This window comes from Xiphias gladius, chromosome 21 (assembly GCF_016859285.1).
Source record: "Xiphias gladius isolate SHS-SW01 ecotype Sanya breed wild chromosome 21, ASM1685928v1, whole genome shotgun sequence".
In the NCBI taxonomy this organism is placed as follows: Eukaryota; Metazoa; Chordata; class Actinopteri; order Istiophoriformes; family Xiphiidae; genus Xiphias; species Xiphias gladius.
Window position 1 is genome coordinate 2560574 of NC_053420.1, and position 18307 is coordinate 2578880.

The following is an 18307-nucleotide window of genomic DNA, read 5'->3' on the forward strand; positions in this document are numbered from 1 at the left end:
TGCTTCACAGTGTCGATCACAAAGGTCGCCCTCCCTGTGTTGTGTCTGCCTCTAACCTCTGTCTGCCGCTGATTTGAAACCAGTCTGAATCCTGTGCTGCTCTGTCTCTCTTTGGTAACACAGATTAACTCAGTTTCCCTGCTCTAACACTGCTCTCGTGTGTTTGCTTTGCTCTGTGCTGCGGGACTAGAACCCAGCTGTTTGGGCCCTACCCCAGGTACGACATCACTTACACACAGGGGGACATAACATTTACCTTTTTAAACATCGTGACGATCCGTACGATGGATTTCTGTGTCCGTAAAAGCCGCATCTCGCGCTGCAACAGACCGCTGCGAAACAAAAAGCTGAAACGCCTGAAAACTGCACAGTGGTCGAAACGATTGAGAGCTTCGTCAGGGTGAGAGTACGAATGGAGAGTGTAGTAGTTACCTGTCTCAGGGGATTGTCTACTCTGACAAACTAAAACCCTGGGCCCTTTCAACTGGTCTTTCTTCATCTGCTGAAACCAAGCTCCCTATCACACCACACCTCGTGGTAATACGAACTCACAGAACACAACCGCACAACATGCTCAGAAAACATTGTTCATGGGTTTTAACAAGACGGGCAGTTCTTGCTTACGAACAGATCACTGTTCACTTGTTAAAACACCTTTTTGCTTCTTTTAGTTCACAGGATATTTGTAGGGAAGAATCCAGATAAACCAAACTTGAACCTGCTACTATCTGAGCTCTCTAACCCCTGTTTATTCTCTGATCTACTAACTAGCTTTATTCTGGGGCAGTTTTACACGAACCTCACTACTTTTCACTCTCACCGCGTCTCCAAGTGGCCAAATTAAATGATCTTGAAAATGGAAGCCTGCCCCATGTACATAGGCATGTTTTTACATTCAGCAGTTTGCGGGGTCATTGCGTGCGCTCAGTTTGGAAAGGACCACTGTGCTTTGGTCAGTTCAGGTGAAAATGTGAATCCCTTTTTAAGGAATTAAGAGTTGTTCCTTCAGCAACAGCAACAGAGTCAAAGCACAAGTCGACCAGTTTGTAAATGACAGGACGGCGTCTAATTTCTGTCCGTTTTCTTCGAAGTCTGTTGGAGAAGATCGAGCAGGAGACGTGGAGGGAGACGGGGATTTCCTTTGTAACCTCGGTCACGCGGCTGATGGAGCGACTGCTGGACTACCGGTAACATCCGTGACGCTCCAACTTATTACACACACACACACTCAACACATATAACGTAAATGTGTTTTCGCATTTGTCCTACAGAATTGATTTTCTAGTAATTTTCAGTGGCGGTTTTCTTAACATGTCGGCATGTTATGTGTTGTCATTTTGACAAAGCCAAAAGAATTATTATGTTGGTAACATTCGACAACTACCGCTCCCATGAGGCTCTGACAGAGTGGCAGCGTCTAAGACTCCTGGGAGACCTTGTTTTTGTTGATACAACACAATGATCGTGCTGTTTTGAAATAGAGAGTCACTAAAACTCTTCTGTCCAGCTCTGTGCCGGACACCGGTTTATCTTGAAATACGGACAGAAGACCTTAGGAGCACGTATCAGCTTTTCAGAGAAGCAGATGACAGAAACGTTCTGCGGAAAAAAACACTGAGTCACAGAGGCCAGCGCCGCAGAGGCTGGACTGAAGTGTTTTATTGTAAAGCTGTTTGTCAACTTGTCTTTAGGGACTGTATGAAGGGAGATGAGACAGAGAACAAGAAGATTGGCTGCACCGTTAACCTCCTGGTAAGATTTAGGTGACGCTGATGTCCTGCTCACCGACCTGCTGATTTTCACCAAAAGTTTATCGTAACAATCTGCAGATCCTTCAGTACTAGTCTATACCTGGTGGGCCTCATAAACTAGATGAGGTTGGGATCAAAACCACCGGCATGCTGAAGATCTGCAGATTTAGATAATCAACCTTTGATTGAGAACTTTTATGTGTCCGAACGCAGAAATTACATTGTGTGTCTGTTTCGTGTCTTTTCAGAACTTCTACAAGTCAGAGATCAACAAGGAGGAGATGTACATCCGCTACATCCACAAGCTGTGTGATATGCATCTACAGGCGGAGAACTACACCGGTACGGCACACACAGAAAGACACACTATCGCGTACACACTCACACACACCGTTTAAAACACCACTGTCGCTCTGCACCCGTACCTACAGAGGCTGCGTTCACTCTGCTGTTATACTGGGAGCTGCTGCACTGGGACGAGCGTCCTCTGAAGGAGTTCCTGCACTACCCTGCTCAGACGGAGTGGCATCGCAAGGAGGGGCTCTGCCGCAAGGTCATCCACTACTTCAACAAGGGAAAGGTAAGGGGTCGCGCGCACACACGTAGACTCAGTCGGCGCTAAGGTTCAAGGTCGTACACTGCTTTAACCGTGGCGAGGCAGAGATGACGCCCGCACGCCGGCAACGGATGTGCACTTAAGCGATAGTACATGATGGTGAGGGAGACATGCTGGCGGGAAAGTCTGTCCGTTATTCTCCACATCGTATCATCCCTCGTATATACTGAGGTCACTCACAGCAGGCAAAAGGAGAAGCCGTGATCTGATGGCAGTCATCCATTTTAACCAGTTTAACCAGTTTAACTCACGGCTCGGTCTATTTCACCTGGGGAGGTTAACTGATCAGTACAAAGGAGAAATGCTGTTGCTGTGGTTTAACTTCAGTTTAATCCCCCCCGCGGGATCAATCAGACCAGCCAGCTGGTCTTCTGTATTTTTCACTATGGCAGGAACACATGCAGTGTAGACATACACGCCTCCGGTAGGTGATCACTAGATCAGCCGGGTAAAGGTGTGGGATGACGGTTCCGTTCTCACCTACACACTTATTTTCAAACCCGTCTGAGGACTCAGAGCAACGGACGGGGGGGCGAAGAACATCAGCACGAGTTTGCTCAAAACCACACTAAGGAAGTCTTTGTGTGCGTGTGCGTGTGCGTGTGCGTGTGCGTGTGCGTGTGCGTGTGTGCGTGCTCCAGTGTTGGGAGTACGGTATACCCCTTTGCAGGGAGCTGGCCTTCCAGTACGAATCTCTGTATGACTACCAGAGTCTCAGCTGGATACGGGTGAGCTGCATGACACGTTGCACACTGTGGTATCTTGTCATATCAGTGACTGCACCCACCGAGAACAATGGTTTTCCTTTCACACTGTGAGACAGCAGCCGTATCACCGCTATCAAGTTCCTCAGTTTATCACGAAAAGCATTTCCTGACATGATCGAGGGCATTTCTGAGGGCGCACGCACAAGGACCTAAAAAAAGGAAATATGACAGCACAATCTTAATTTGTCTCGCACTGGCATCTGCAGTAATTCTGTAGTTGTGAGTTCTGTATGCATAGGGTTTCTGTTGACTGACAGCAAAGCAACTATTTATATATTATATATTATATATTTAAGTCAATTTATGTTGTTTAAGTTATGAGTTTAGTAAGAAAAGGCAATGTGAACATGACTTCTGCCTCGTCCTCATCATCATCTTCCCGCCGTGGCGTGTGTGTAGAAAATGGAGGCAGCATATTATGACAACATTATGGAGCAGCAGCGTCTGGAGCCAGAGTTCTTCAGGGTGGGATTCTACGGCAGGAAGTTCCCCTTCTTCCTCAGAGTGAGTTAAACACTTGTCGTTTTTTTTAAGGGCTTACCCATGCAGGCACACTGTCTAAAAGGTTTTCTCTGAAGTAACGTAATTAGTAAAACAGAAAAAGGCCAAAAAGGCGATGGCCTATCAGCCAGTAAAGCCCGTGCAGCGTCTGTGCCCTTCAATGTGTGAGTAGAGTTAAACGTCGTATTGTGAAACTTAACTTCCTGCTCATCTCCCCAGAAATATTCTGACCGTCAACACGAGGAAGACTTTCAGAAAAGCTGGCACTTCTTTGTTTTTGCTTTTGTCTCTGTCCACTCCAGAACAAAGAGTTTGTCTGTCGCGGCCACGACTACGAAAGGTTAGAGGCCTTCCAGCAAAGGATGCTGGGAGAGTTCCCACAAGCCATTGCCATGCAGCACCCCAATCAGCCGGACGAGGCCATTCTGCAGTGTGATGCACAGTGTATCCTCCACAAAAACATAAAGTGTTTAAGAGCGTGTGTTGATGTTCCTCCAATAATGACTGATTGATTGGAATATTGATACGTCTTTCACATGATCACATGAAACAGAATGAGAGACAGGTGATCTATGACATCTCTTATAAACACCACTACCGTGCTGTTTTCTGCATGTGTGTGAACGGATTTTATATAGGTCAGTTTTTTTAGGGACATAAAGGGAACATCAGGGCATGATTAAAAGAATCAGTGTGAGTTCTTTGACCCAGCCCCCCCCCCTGGCTCAGACCTCCAGATCTATGCAGTAACACCGGTACCAGACAGTGTGAGCGTGCTCCAGATGGACAGGGTACCGGACCGCATCAAGAGCTTCTACCGGGTCAACAACGTTCGCCGTTTCCGTTACGACCGACCCTTCCACAAAGGACCCAAAGACCGTGACAATGAGTTCAAGGTGAGCTGGAAAAAATTCAGCCATTCCTCTTTTTTTAAATTGGGTTTTTTTTAAAATGCAGTTCACACCTCTCTGTTTGTCAAGAAAAAAGGTCAGTGTTTTTTTTCTCCTGCCATTAGATATCTATCAGCTCTAGAGACAGAATTATATTGTAACCCTTTCCAAAGACTAATGTACAGCTGGTTAAATGTCCTCTGAAGTCTGGTGTACATTGTTTGACGCTGGCCTCGGCGGAGGTCTGGGCTCTGCTGAGCACATTTTCTAGTTCAGTCCATGATTAGATGCTTTAATTAAAACCAGCCAGAACCAAACATAATTGAAGAACTGCCATAAAACACTGCAGAATTCCCACCAAATCTGACCCGTGCAGTACATTATAGTGTAAAGATGGAATTATGCTTCTGCCTCAAGACAAGATAGAGCAGGTTAATACACAACAACTTTACGATAAAATGCTTAAGGCTGGTCCCGTGCCCCCCCATAAATCCGCGGAAACGTCTCTGCATGCAAGCTGAGAAAAGGGTGTTGAGGGTAACTGTAGCGCTGAAGCTTGCAAAGGAGCAAACGCGCACACTTCTCAAATCCCAACAACTGTGAAGTGGACCTGCAAGTTTTCACTTTTTTTTCTTTCAGTTTCGACACGCAGTGTATTTCATCATAGTTGTGCCACAAGTGATCTTTTAGCAGAACACAGGAAACTAAACTCCCCCACAAGGCTCTAAATGTCGCCATCCAAATGGCTTTGTTTGTTTGACAGATGTAGTGGTTTGCTTACACTGTCACTGGATGAAATTCATTTCCATTTCTTGATTTCACTGACATTTTTTACATTGTGGTTTGCTAAATAATAAAGAAAAACGCCCAAACATTTCCGAATGACACATTCAGTTTTGACAAGGTACCGATTAGTTGGTGCTGAAAAAAAAAACCTTCATCTTTTTTTCTGCGTTATGTCAGTGGTTCACTGTCTCGCTTTGAGGACACTGAACGACCTGAGTGCTGCTGATGCTCAGACCCAACTGTCTGTTTTACTGCTTGATGGGTTTCAGAGTCTCTGGATAGAGAGGACCACCCTGATCCTCACCCACCCTCTGCCGGGGATCTCACGCTGGTTCGAGGTGGAGAAGAGAGAGCTGGTGAGTGAAACGAAAAATCTCCATATGTTTGAATGGCATAATAAAACCCACGTAACATTTTCCCACAATTGGCCAATAATTATTCTATCTCTAGAAACTCGCTCCACAAATTTGAAAAGCCTTCACATTTGCTGTCCTGAGCACTCACTGTCTGGTAGATCTTTAAACGCTGCAGCTCACAGGAAATGAGGGGTTTTAGGTTCAAGTCAGCAGCAACAGCAGTTTGTGCTGAACAAAGAGGGAGAAAAACTATGTGGTTAGCATGAGCAGTGGTAGGATGTGAGACGTCGGAGACAAAGTCAACAACGACGGCAAAAGAAAACGTCGTACACAGGACGTCTAAAAGAATGAAACTGTAATTGTGTGCAGTGTAGCACTGATGGAAGACAGTTTTTTCCCCTCTATAGTGAGTATTGTATATGGAGAGAATGACAGTAAACTCTACCTGTAACCTTGCATTCACCTCCCCCTCAGGTGGAGGTGAGCCCCTTAGAAAACGCCATCTCCGTGGTGGAGAACAAGAACCAGGAGCTGCGGACTCTGATCGGCCAGTACCAGCACAAGCAGCTGCACGGCAACATCAACCTGCTCAGCATGACCCTGAACGGAGTCATCGACGCTGCCGTTAACGGCGGCATCGCCAGATACCAGGAGGTCGGACCAAAAGTCTCGCGCAAAAATGTCAAATGTTAACCGTGCTCATCAGTTCCTGTGAGCCTGAGTCACATTCACAGCTAGTTTGAAAAGCCCGAAACTGCAAACCCCTGTGGGAAAGTAGTTAACTTGAACATCGACATGTAACAGAACTCCTACTGGTACATTAAGTATTTTACCACTGTACTGTTGTGAGAATGTTTACTAGGTTATTTATGTTCTATATTGCATTATTCATTTTATCTCCTTTTTATAAAGGCAGTAAACCAGCTAATCCCGTACAGTGATTTTAAACCACATCCACTTATGAGACACGTTCATAAATCTAGACTTTTTCGCCCGGAGTTCTGTGTGCATCACACAGAATCCAGCATTTGCATGGTGTCGTTTCGAATTTCCCAATCAATGGGGGGTCACTGATGCAGTTATCGGCGGTAACGTTGCTGGGTAAAGGGCTGAGTTGGGGTAAAACCCCTTTGTGGTGGATATCTATTGAAATATCTGTTCTCTGACAGTGCTCAGTATACCTACGGGTTATTATTGAAGCTCCTGCTCTTCTCCCAATATTAAAAAAGCACGACTTCTGTACAGGCATTCAGTTATTTGGTAATTTGCACAACGATGTTCTGGCAGAGTTGTAGAGCTTGTGCGTTTGTTTGTTCTTCGTGACTAGGCTTTCTTCGACAAGGAGTACATTACCAGCCACCCTGAGGACACAGAGAAGATCACGCAGCTCAAAGACCTGATGCAGGAGCAGGTGGGACGTTATGTACCCATATTGAACTGTAATCTCTTCGTGCACTTGAAAGCACAGGTGGGGCTTGACCCGACTTCGGCAGGGGACAAGTCGAGAATCCCAGAGGGATCACCTCTAAATGTCATAGAAATCGGACCGGTGGTTGTAAAGATGTCTCTTGAGATATAATGTATAACTTGAGGCTTACTTTAACCACTTCAGACACGTGCTCCTCTTAAATACAGTCAGCACCAAGCGTTTTTTTTAAGCATTCATGCATTCACTTATCTGCCAAACTAAAGACACCGAGAACGTACACGGACTACGGACCTGGTGCAGTGGCTCAACATACTGAACCAAACGTCCCAACTATGCTGTCATTTACAAAACTGCGAACTATTCAATTAACACTCCATTCATGGAGCTTTTTGTAACACTGAGGATCTTCATTAAGAGTAAAATGAGTCGAATGCTTTTAGTGTGGTCACATCTGTGCTTTAAAACTCTAAATATCGAGTTCATCCTTTAACTGTGTTTAACACGTGTTTGTAGATGCATTGCTGTCATGTCAAGTATTGTGTTCTTTACATCTAAAGTGTGTTGATGATAATCGTTTGTTTTCATCTGGTTTTGCTCCTTTCAATTACCACACACATAATATTTGACTCCACCTTTTACTGGAGCAGCTTAGTCAGTAAAGCGGGGAGGCGTTCAGTTTTTTATGCGTTGAGGTTTTCGATAATCAATCGATAAAGTGTTGGATGGGTGGCAGTAAAATTACAGCGTTCTTATCCCCACAGAAGCATAAAATTCTGCCTGGTGTTGGCACTACGGGAAAAGCCGGGGCAGTCACCAAAACTTTGGGATTAACTATTTACAGTGAAGTTCGCCCACACAGGGGCGCACAGGGGGGGGCCGTAGTGGAGAGATTTTCCAGACAGCTCAGGGATCCACTCTCTTCACACGCTAGAAGACATTTACCAATGACGTCTTGTCGGTTTCCCACAGGTTCACATCCTAGGAGTGGGCCTGGCAGTGCACGAGAAGCTGGTGCACCCAGAGATGCGCCCCCTGCACAAAAAGCTGATCGATCAGTTCCAGATGATGAGGAGCAGCCTCTGCCACGTGAGTGCTGACTAACTCTCACCCCAACAGCGTTTCAGCCTCTTATATTTAGAGCTTTTGAAACTGCAGGGCACTTTTGTTTTTAAATTTTTGAGTCTCGTAGGTTTTTGAGCTCTCGGTGTCAAACACCCATTCACGCACACAAAATACATGCGAGGGCAGTGTGAATATTCAGAGCAGTGTTTCTATGTGGCGTTGCAGGGTCTGCCTGGTTTAGACAAGGCCGGTTCAGGAGCCAACACCCCCAGAGGGATCCTGGCCTCTCACAGCCCCATGAGCCCCGAGAGCTTCAAACTCATGCACCGGCACAGGTCAGCAACACACACACACACACACACAGACAGATTTCACATTTATCCACCAGTGAGAACGTTCTGCTTTGTCCTCATTGTCCGTTCATACTCTCACAATGTCACATGCTCATCACACTCAGCAGTCAACACACACTTTTTCTCACTGGCTTCTCCATCTCTCTTCACGACGCTGTTCACTGATCCCATCTGCTTCGTCTCTCATCCGCGATCTTCGCTAATTTTACACAATAAACGGTATCTTCTGCTGTCTACTGCACACGTCATGCTTTCTGAAGTTCTACCATTTTCTCTCTCTCTCTCTCTCTCTCTCTCTCTCTTTCTCTCTCTCTCTCTCTTTCCCCATCACATCACCCTCCTTCTCGTTTCTCGCATGGTCTTGGCTGCAAACTCCTGCATCGCTCTCATTCCCACCAAATCACTTGCTGCATGTTTGGTTGTTGTTTGGCCTCCTCCTTCTGATGTACTCTGCATGGCTCCTTGCCTGGTCCTTTTTTTCCTCCCTCCTTTCCTCTTCTCCCTGAGCCTCTACACCCCCCCCCCTCTCTCTTCTTTGCCCTCCTTCCTCCCCTCCTCCTCCTCCTCCTCCTCCTCCTCCTCCTCCACCTCCAACTTCCTCCCCTCTCCTCTTTTTCCCCACTATACCCCCTTGGTTCCCCTCATCCCAGTCCCATAGCTGTTTTGACTCCGGTGCGCAACTTCTCCTCTCTCTCCTCTCACAACTCCAGTGAGATGGGGAACGTTGGCAATCTGCTGATCCTAACTGACGGCATGGTGGTGGAGCACCCCGAGGACTTCTACCGCATGCAGGTCAGTGGATCTCCACGCTGTCAGGGCTAATGAAAAAAGACACGTTCCAAGAAAATTACAACAGGAAGTCGTCAAGTTTGTTTGTTAAGATTTTGTGTTTTTATGGAATTAAAAATAAAGATGTACGGCAGTTTTACCTGTGACACAATAAAGAAGAACAGTGGTGCAAATCGATGTACGTTGCAAAACTAGTAAATATGATTAGATGACACTGACGAGCACTGAGATGATGGAATTCATATCGTTTGAAAATAATTGTTCAACAAGGTGAACTGGAGATTTGCAGAAGCAGTAAAACCAGTTAGAGTAGTTATTGACCCACAGGACAATGAGAGTTTTGTATAAAATATCTGAAATATCAATAAACCGTTTTTAAATACGTTCTTAAAGGCAAAGGCTGTTGAGCTCGATATTAAGACTTGCTGAGGCTGCAGTATTTTAGGTTGCTCTCTAATTTCTTTGCTTGAAAACAGGAAAGACAGGTAAGACTTTATATCACTACTTTCAGGCCAACTTTTGCGTAAGTTTTGTTTGTGCTGCTGATTTGCACTGCATTCACGTTTCCTCTCTGCAGGCAAGCCCCTCCTCCTCCAGCCTTAGCTCCACCCACTCCGCCCCCTCTCAGATGATCAACTCCGCCCCCTCGACCATCAGAGGTGAGCACGCAACGAGTACAACATGCGTTCATCCATTAGTCCCGCCTGTCGCGGCCATAGGGAGGCCTGGTGCCAGTCCCGGCCGGTGGGAGGCGGGGTACCGGACAGGTCTCCAGTCTGTCCCAGGACGGACACGCAGAGACGAACAGCCATTCATTCTCATGTTTGCGCCTACGGGTAATTTAGAGTCACCAGTTAACCTGCATGTCTTTGGACTGTGGGGGTGGGGGACCGGAGCACCCGGAGGAAACCCCCGTTCTCAGGGGCGGGGACAACCTCCAAACTCCACGCAGAAAGGCCCCCAGCCGGCCGGCGGTTTCAAACCCAGAACCCTCTTGCTGTGAGGCAACGGTGCCGCCCGCTACTGCAGCCTGGAAAAATATTTTACCAGGAGGCTAATTCTCTCGATGAGCCATCGAGAGAATTTATTTGACTTTCAGTTTCACTGACATCAACAGTTTGTCGGTATTTTCCCATTCACTTCTTTCCTGTTAAATGTTCTCTCCGCTCTGTCCCTTCGCAGTCAGCTCACCTTCTCTGCCAGACAAATACAGACACAACAGAGAGATGCTGATGCTGCTGCCGCCGCACAGGGAGAGGCCGAGCAGCGCGATGTACACCAACATCACCGAGAACGGACAGGTACGGAGCGATGGACGGGAGGAGAAGGAGGTCACGTCGAGACGATGGGTCAATGTCTGGACCGGTGTTTGTTCGTAACTCTGTCAGTTATGACAGATGTCTGTGGCTGGTGACGAGAAATTGTGACTTGCACTTACAAGCAAGGTGACGTGCCTCAGGGCCACTATGTCTAACCTAGGTCAAAAAAAAAAAATCCATCCACCTGTTCAACTGCTCACTGTGACCAGGCACCATCAGTCTAGTGAGAGAAAAAGACACTTTCTGTTGCAGTCTAAACATTTACACTTACGACCCATAAATTCATCTCGAGCTGGACAGGTAGCTCAAGTAATTGTTGACTCAACCAAGACGCACGGAGCCGGTGGAAACTCCAGTGAGGCTGCAGGTTACTCAGGTTTAAATGGATTGAAATATAGAGACCACGTGATGTGACTGCTGATTTTCTCTTTCCACATATTTCATGTCTAACTGTCGCAGCGGGATTTTGGATGAAGTGCGTGATATAATGAGGCAGTAACCCTTTGTTGCGTCGTTATAATTCAGCCGATGGGGGATAATGGGCCGTGGTACCTGCTCATGACTGGCATTCTTCCTCCTCTTTCTCTTCAGCCGGCGAACTTCCAGCGGGCGCTGTTCCATCAGGTGATTGGTCCGTGTAAGCCCTGCAGTGACCCCAACCTCTCTGTGGCTGAGAAAGGTAGGAGAGCTGACTCCCTCATACAGACGTACGCGGCGTGCAAGATTGTACGAAAAAACGCAGTCCACTTCTTCTCCTCTCCTTTCTTGTCTGTCGTTCCTCCTCCTCTTTCTTTTTCTTCTCTCCTCATTTAATCTCCCAACCTTTTTTATCCTCCTCTCCTTTCTTTTTCTCCCCCTTCCTCCCCCCTCCTCCAGTCCTCACCACCCCCAGCAGTTGGAGTTTGGACAGTGGTACCAGGGAAGCCCTCCCCTTCCTCTCTGCCCACGTTGGCAGTGTCATGGCGCCTCCTGTCCCCCCACGCAACCTGCCTCATGGTATGACACTACTGCAAAGTGTGTGTGTTAACACTGATCTGCCACAATATAAATGATATACAGTACATTATACATATATATATATATATATGTATGTATATGTATGTATGTATGTATAAAGATTAAATGCGGTAACTGGTTGCAATGTTGCGGCTGATCAGTGGGTGTGTTTCTCTGTGTTTTTGTACACGTGTTTCTGTGTTTGTCTCCGTCTTGTTCAGTCGTGTTCACACTTGTGGATGTTGATTTTCTTTGGTTTGTGTGTGAAACGTTTCTTCTGACATTTCTGCATGTAAACTTGTGTGTGTGTGTGTGTGTGTGTGTGTGTGTGTGTGTGTGTGTGTGTGTGTGTGTTCCAGTATGCGCATGGTGTTAACGTGCGTGTGGCCCAACCTTTGCCCAGGTCCTTCAGAGGTGTGTTTGTATGCCGGAGTGTGTGTTGGTGTAATTTCGTAGCTGTGGGATATTGTTATTGTTCCCGTTCCTTGTCTACTTTGGCTGAACCTTGGTTTACAGCCTTTCATTTCTTCTCTTACGTTGCTTTTGATTCCAGGGTTAATTTCCAGTAAATTTCCACTAAATCTTCAACTACTTTCTCCTGCAGCTTCCCCGAAAAACAACAAAACGCTGAGTTTGCAGGGTTTCGAAAAACTGATAATCAACCATTATATTAACGCATTACTAATGCTGCATTAAATGACAGCTTTTAAAAAATATTTAACATCAAATGAAACTCCCCTGTCCTGTCATCTCCACTTATAAATGTGTGTAGCTGATTCTATCATGTATCAATACCTCACATGACGTGACTGGTGTGACCGGTCTGTACCGGGACGGTGAGCTGCTTCCATGTGTTGTGCTGCTTGTCTATGTGTGACCCGTGTATAGATTTGATGTCAGATAGAGAGGCGATATACAGCGAACGGGTACCGGTCCCAGAAGACTTCATCGGACGGGAACGGACGTCCTGCCGGACCCACGCCACCCACCTCCTGCCCGCGTGAGAGCCTTTCTGCTCTGGCCGGCAACAAAAACAGCGTTTCTGAAGAAAAGACAAGAAACTCCACCTGACTCCGTCGCACTAATCAGTTGAGGAGAAACCTTCCAGAGCCACAGCTGGAACACTGATCCTGAACAACCCGGACTTTGTTTCTGGAAACAGAGCTAATTACTCAAATCTTGGAGCGCTCCAAATGATTTTTCATTCACACATACGCTAAATGGTGGGCCAGTGGCCCGAGGTTCGGAGGTGGATCAGGAGCTGTCGGCGTAGCTCGTAAACACCCGGGGCAGGAGGGAAAGTGTTTTTTGAGGGTGTGATTTGGTTGAACTGACCCTTTAACCTTCCTGTTTATCAATACAGACCATTCTCCTTTAAAAGACGTTGAAAATTTTGTAGAGAGTCAGAGCAAAATACCCAAAGTGAAAATTAAAGGATTTCCGAGGTTTTCTGAAAGACCCCGTTCAAACACCTCCCCCGCCCTCACACACTCCTCCACCTCCTCTCTCCTCCAACCTTTCCCGTTCAGTCCTCCTGCGGCATTCTTGTACTTCCTTTTCTCTCTCTCTTTTCTCCCCTCTCTCCGTCCTCTTCCTCTTTTTTCCTCGCCGGCCTTCCTCTCCCACCCCCCCACTCCTCCCCCTCCTCTTCTTCTCTGGTCTGAGGCGTGTCCGTGTGCATCTCTCTCAGTCAGTCCTGCTGTGTCCCCCCCGTAGGGCAACACCTGTCGATGCACTTTGACGCTTTCCACCACCAGGTCAGCGACCTCCCTCCAGCTCTCCCCGCGCGCTCCTTAAGAAAGGTACCCTCCTCCTCCTCTTCCTCACTCCTGCTGCTTGTCTGTCGGTCTGTCTGCACCCCCCAAGAAAAGCACGCTACTATCTGTGTGCATTTCTTTGTGCCCATTTTTATGTGTTTTGCCAAGATTAGGAAACTTTACAACACACAAGCTCACTGACTGTTCTTTGTCTCCGAGTAACTTCGGCAGGATGACCCTGAGTGAAAAACAGCTTTGGTCTGAGCCTTTTCATTTAAAATCGAACCACAGACCATCGCTTCGAGAACAAATGTCAGACGAAGACAATCCCAGTTTACTTCTGATGTTTTGCTCACGGCTGAGTTTCAACATGTCAGGGTGTAGTCGAGATGAAGGGTGAAATTTCGGTTTGCTCTACTGCAAGAAAAGCAGGTAGTGGCAAGATTAAAGATAAAAACATCCACAGTCAGCAAAGGAATTTTCCCTATTCTCCCTTTTGATACACTCCTCTTCTTTTCTGTATGTCGTCCTGCTTTCTGTCCATTTTCCAGTTCTGTTTAGTTTTTAACCTTCGTGTCCTTTCCCCGATGTCCCTGCTGACACTTGGATTCCTAAACACAACAAACGTATTTGACATTTGTTCAGTTCTTACTTTGCTTTTCCTGTACTTTTCAGAAACATGCAATGAAGTAATGTATTAGTTTAACAGGTTTAGTTTATTTCATAGTTTTTTAGTTTTTTAGAAACCGGACGTTGAGGTTTCAGAGTGTGCAGAGAGCGATTGCTCTTTCCCTGATTTGTCTGTGCCGTATATGAGCTCTGGTCCGTCGTGATCTGTGTTTGCATCATGAGCTGTTTAGTCCAGATGTTGACCAAATCTTACACGCTTTTTTTTTTTAAATTTTTTTTAATTTCTAAAACAAAAAACAAAATACAGATTGGCCTGCTGCCATCAGCTTGGTTAAAGCAAATAAACCGGCTTATTATTATTATTAATGCCACTTTCGGCCACATTTTATGCCTCTTTTGGTTTTTTTTCATGAACTAATTGCTGATTTAGCCACGTTTTAGTTTTCTTCTGATCCATCACAGTCAAAAGATCCTCACATTACAAACATGCGCATAGAAACTGACCTGTTGAAATTCTTGCACACATCTCGCGTACATGTCTGCATAAATCTACCTCATGTGTCTCTCTGCGCCCCCCCAACCCTCTCTCTCTCTCTCTCTCTCTCTCTCCAGTCTCCCCTGCACCCTATACCTGCCTCGCCCACCAGTCCACAGTCCATCCTGGATGGCAGTAACTCCACCTTGTCAGGCAGCGCCAGTTCTGGAGTCTCCTCCCTCAGTGAGAGCAACTTTGGAGGCCCGGCCTCCGCCTCCGACCCCCCAGCCAGCCGCACGGACACCCTGGAGTCTGTCCCCAGCAGCCAGGCCTGGACAACCGACCAGGAAGACCTCGACTCGCCTTACCAGCCCGTCAGATATAGCATCTCTGACTCTGAAGTCCTGGACGGAGCGAAACCCCTACCCTGCCGCAGCCAGTCCGCACCGGGAGGAGTCACCCCAGCCCAGGCGGGGGGCCAAATCCAGCCCCAGGGTTCCACCTCCGCCGGAGCTCCGCAACCGCAGCAGCAGGATGCGCTGCCACACCCCCAACACCACCACTACCACCACCACTACCACCCGCACTACATCCCCCACCACCCGCCTCTCTACCACCTCCACGAGCCTCCTCCAGCCCTGCCCCCCAAACCCTACCTCAGAGAGGGGTGTATCCCCGAAGAAGACCCCCTTAACACCCAGTCCGCACCTCCGCCACCTCCTGCACCCCGGCCCATGCCACGCAAGATCTCCCAGCCCATAATCGCAGCAACCAAGGATGAGCAAGCTAAGGTGGCGTGGGAGCACGGCATCAGTGAGGAGTAAGACGGCGACTGGCGATGTGAAGAAACTTGCAGAATTTGAAGAGACAGAACAGAAACTCTTTTCAGAAGAGAGAAAGAAAAGAGAAAGAAGCGAGAGCAAGAGCCGAACTAAGACTGATGTTGAGAGAAACGGTCAGATTCCCCCCAGTTGTCCCAGTCCAATAACCCGACTAAAGGAAAAGGCTGTAAAGTTAAGGTTAAAAGGATCTGCTCTCTCACGTCCCATCCTCAGCCAGCCAGCTCCGTGTCCTTTACACCTGAAAAACATTCTCCTTTAACCAAATCTCCATCCTCGTGTCAAACCTTGTACAAACACATCAAGCTTGATTTGTCCAGTTGAATTAAGAAAAACCTTTTACTCAGCCGTCTCGTTAAACCCCTCACGACGATGCCATCGATAAGCATTTCTAAATTCTGGCACCTGTACTGAAATTGCACAGATCTCATGTTAGTTTGGGGTTTTTTTATTTTCACTGATACCATTAATCCAAACAAATAACAAAGGGATTATATCCTGTTGATACCTCGCTCTGACGATGTTAAGACAAGCAGCACTTTAGCAAAGCAAGGCTTTGATCAAGGCCGTGACGGTTACTAGGGGTTGTGCTGAGGTTTGGGAGAATTTAGATGGTGCATAAAGGGTAAAGAGGTCGTGTGACGGAAAACAAAAGAGCAAAACTTAAAGAAATTGTAATTATGAAGACACGAGACCTACACGCTTAGCTCTTCCACCTGAGTCAACAACAAGCCTAATAACATGTTGAGGCTACAAACGCATCTGTTTGAACCCTCGTCCCTTCATGATTCTCCTGGATCAGCAGATCGTTGGCGGAAGTGTTTCTTTTTACGCGAGCAGAGCGACAGCATGCCGACTGAAAGACGCCGCTTTCATCAGTCACCAACAAAGGAGCCGAGAAGCATTTATATTTTCCAACACGAGAATCAAAGTCTGTAGATAAATATCATACAGTATATAAAGGTATATAATTTATATTTAATCCTTATACTTTTGATTGAAGGCGAAACCTACGTGGAAATATGCAAGTTAAATGGCTTCCTGAGCCGTTAGTAGCTGCTCGATGATACATGATGTGCACTTGTTTAAAAGGAGGACGTGACGACGCCTCGCACGCAAACACTAGCAGGTTTTGATGTTGCATCCGGAAAAGTGAGGGGTAAAGAAATTATTTTAACCGAGGGTGTGATGTTGAAGAGGACTTTTTTTTTTTTTGGTTTCTTTGTTTTTAGCTGAGGACGAGTTCTAGGGAAGAACCTGTAAATGTGTTCAGGGCGTCAGATGGATGAATATTAACTATAATAAATATACACTTTTTGCCATTTTTTTAAATGAAAGTAATGAACTGTAATGGTTTTTATCAGGGTACTGTTTTGTATGCATGTTCATTCAATGAAAGCTCCCACAGAGACACAGAGGTGAAGGAACAGGAAGCACTGGAGGAAGGGTGTGCACCGATGTCTTTAGAGTTTAGGAAACACAACCACTTAAACCACCGAGGATGTTAAAGCTGCAAGAATCTGGGTGATACGAGTACAGAATGACTGTGAAGGATAGTTCTTTGTCTGTTTGTTTGCTTAAAAGGAAACGTAAGACTTTTCGCTTCTGGCCACCAGCTCACATTGTGCCCACACTGTCACGCTGAAATCGCTCCCCAATCCCAATCGCTCCTCTCCTTTGTTGTAAGAAATGGGAGAACAACTGAACTGGGAACAGCTGTTAATTCCTCAACGACCGTTCCTCGGTCCTGTCACGACCATTTGCGAACGCTCACTGTGTTTTTCACCGGATGCCGGATCATATTCTCGAGGACGCCCCCAAGGTACAGGAAACGCAAAATCCTGAATGTGTAACCAACGCGATGTTAAAGGAGGAGGCTGGTGATATTCTGTCGACGCTCGATCCCGCATTCACCGTCCTGCTGCCGTAAATACTCGCTTCAGAGCACGTGGGAGTGAATTCGTCTGCGGCAGAAAATAGTCCACAACAAACACGCTACAAACTTCCTCCTGTTTGAGTGATGTCTGCTGAAAATACGGTTGCCAGCTGGTTTAGGAAATTACCCAGCACTGGGATGATGAATCCATACATTAGTGAGGTGTTTTTCATAGATTTGTCTCCAGGAGGAAGGTATTGAGAGACGCACTAACTCATTGTTGGTTCTTTTCTCTTCTCGCGGGCAAATACAGAATAAGACCAGTGTTAGTCCTTTGAGTGTGTCAGTGTTTCTGCCATCAGCAACAGGGAAGAGTACGCCGACCGCTGGGTTATTATTTCTATTTCCTGCGTCCATTGATTGGTTTTAAACAGCTGTGAAACGTTCAGTCGGAGGCAGAGAAAAGGTCCAAACGCGGAAACAAAGCTCTTCCCTGTGTCACAGCTTGGATGTGGCTGTGTGATTGACAGCCGCTAGCCTGACACACCTTGCAGCACCAACAGCACAGGTCTGATTAATGACATTCACAATGGCTGCATTCCTGAATGTCTGCATGCTGGCTCGCTCACCTGGCTCGCTGGGACGCTAAATGGAAAAGCAGCCATTGTCATGTCATTAGTTCAGCCTGGGTTGTTCCCGCTGCGAGTACTGTTGCGTAACCACTATTACGGGACAGATCTGTCCATTTTCCCCGGATTATTCACCATAAAATTGATCAGGAATTATCCCGAGGGAAGGAAGAAGATATAGTTCACGAAGAGCTTTTGTTCAGCGCAGGTTCAGAGCAGGGTGCTGTGTTGGGAGTGTTTCCAGATTGACAGTGAATTTTGTCTGTTTCTGATTATTCCCGGAGTTGAAGCTTTATTCAGACCTGTAGCGGTGAACTGGTCAACTCATCCCTCCCTTTGGACACAGACCTTGCTTGGCCATTTATGGGGTTGTGGTGGCGGATTGATTTGGTGCAGGAGAGACATATTTGGTCACCGGCCGACAGGGCGAGGCTCCTCGGTTTTTTGGGTTCAGTTTGTAAAAACTCATGCGGTCTATGGCCGTGG

At 46.8% G+C, this 18307-nt stretch overlaps 1 protein-coding gene across 1 annotated transcript in view; it reads left to right on the forward strand.

Annotated features, from left to right (window-relative positions):
• The window catches only part of LOC120807162 (dedicator of cytokinesis protein 3-like), a 117241-nt gene extending 100742 nt beyond the window's left edge, over positions 1-16499 (forward strand). Inside the window, exons 34-54 of the mRNA XM_040158897.1 lie at positions 191-217; positions 1092-1187; positions 1692-1752; positions 2000-2093; positions 2183-2331; positions 3009-3095; positions 3534-3638; positions 3938-4079; positions 4365-4531; positions 5581-5667; positions 6142-6321; positions 6995-7078; positions 8066-8182; positions 8384-8493; positions 9222-9303; positions 9878-9959; positions 10483-10601; positions 11211-11298; positions 11496-11615; positions 13332-13417; positions 14615-16499. Coding sequence (XP_040014831.1) covers positions 191-217; positions 1092-1187; positions 1692-1752; positions 2000-2093; positions 2183-2331; positions 3009-3095; positions 3534-3638; positions 3938-4079; positions 4365-4531; positions 5581-5667; positions 6142-6321; positions 6995-7078; positions 8066-8182; positions 8384-8493; positions 9222-9303; positions 9878-9959; positions 10483-10601; positions 11211-11298; positions 11496-11615; positions 13332-13417; positions 14615-15301 — 2770 coding nt within the window. The 3' untranslated portion in view covers positions 15302-16499. The remainder of the gene's footprint in view (positions 1-190; positions 218-1091; positions 1188-1691; positions 1753-1999; positions 2094-2182; positions 2332-3008; positions 3096-3533; positions 3639-3937; positions 4080-4364; positions 4532-5580; positions 5668-6141; positions 6322-6994; positions 7079-8065; positions 8183-8383; positions 8494-9221; positions 9304-9877; positions 9960-10482; positions 10602-11210; positions 11299-11495; positions 11616-13331; positions 13418-14614) is intronic.
• Positions 16500-18307: the final 1808 nt, after the last annotated feature.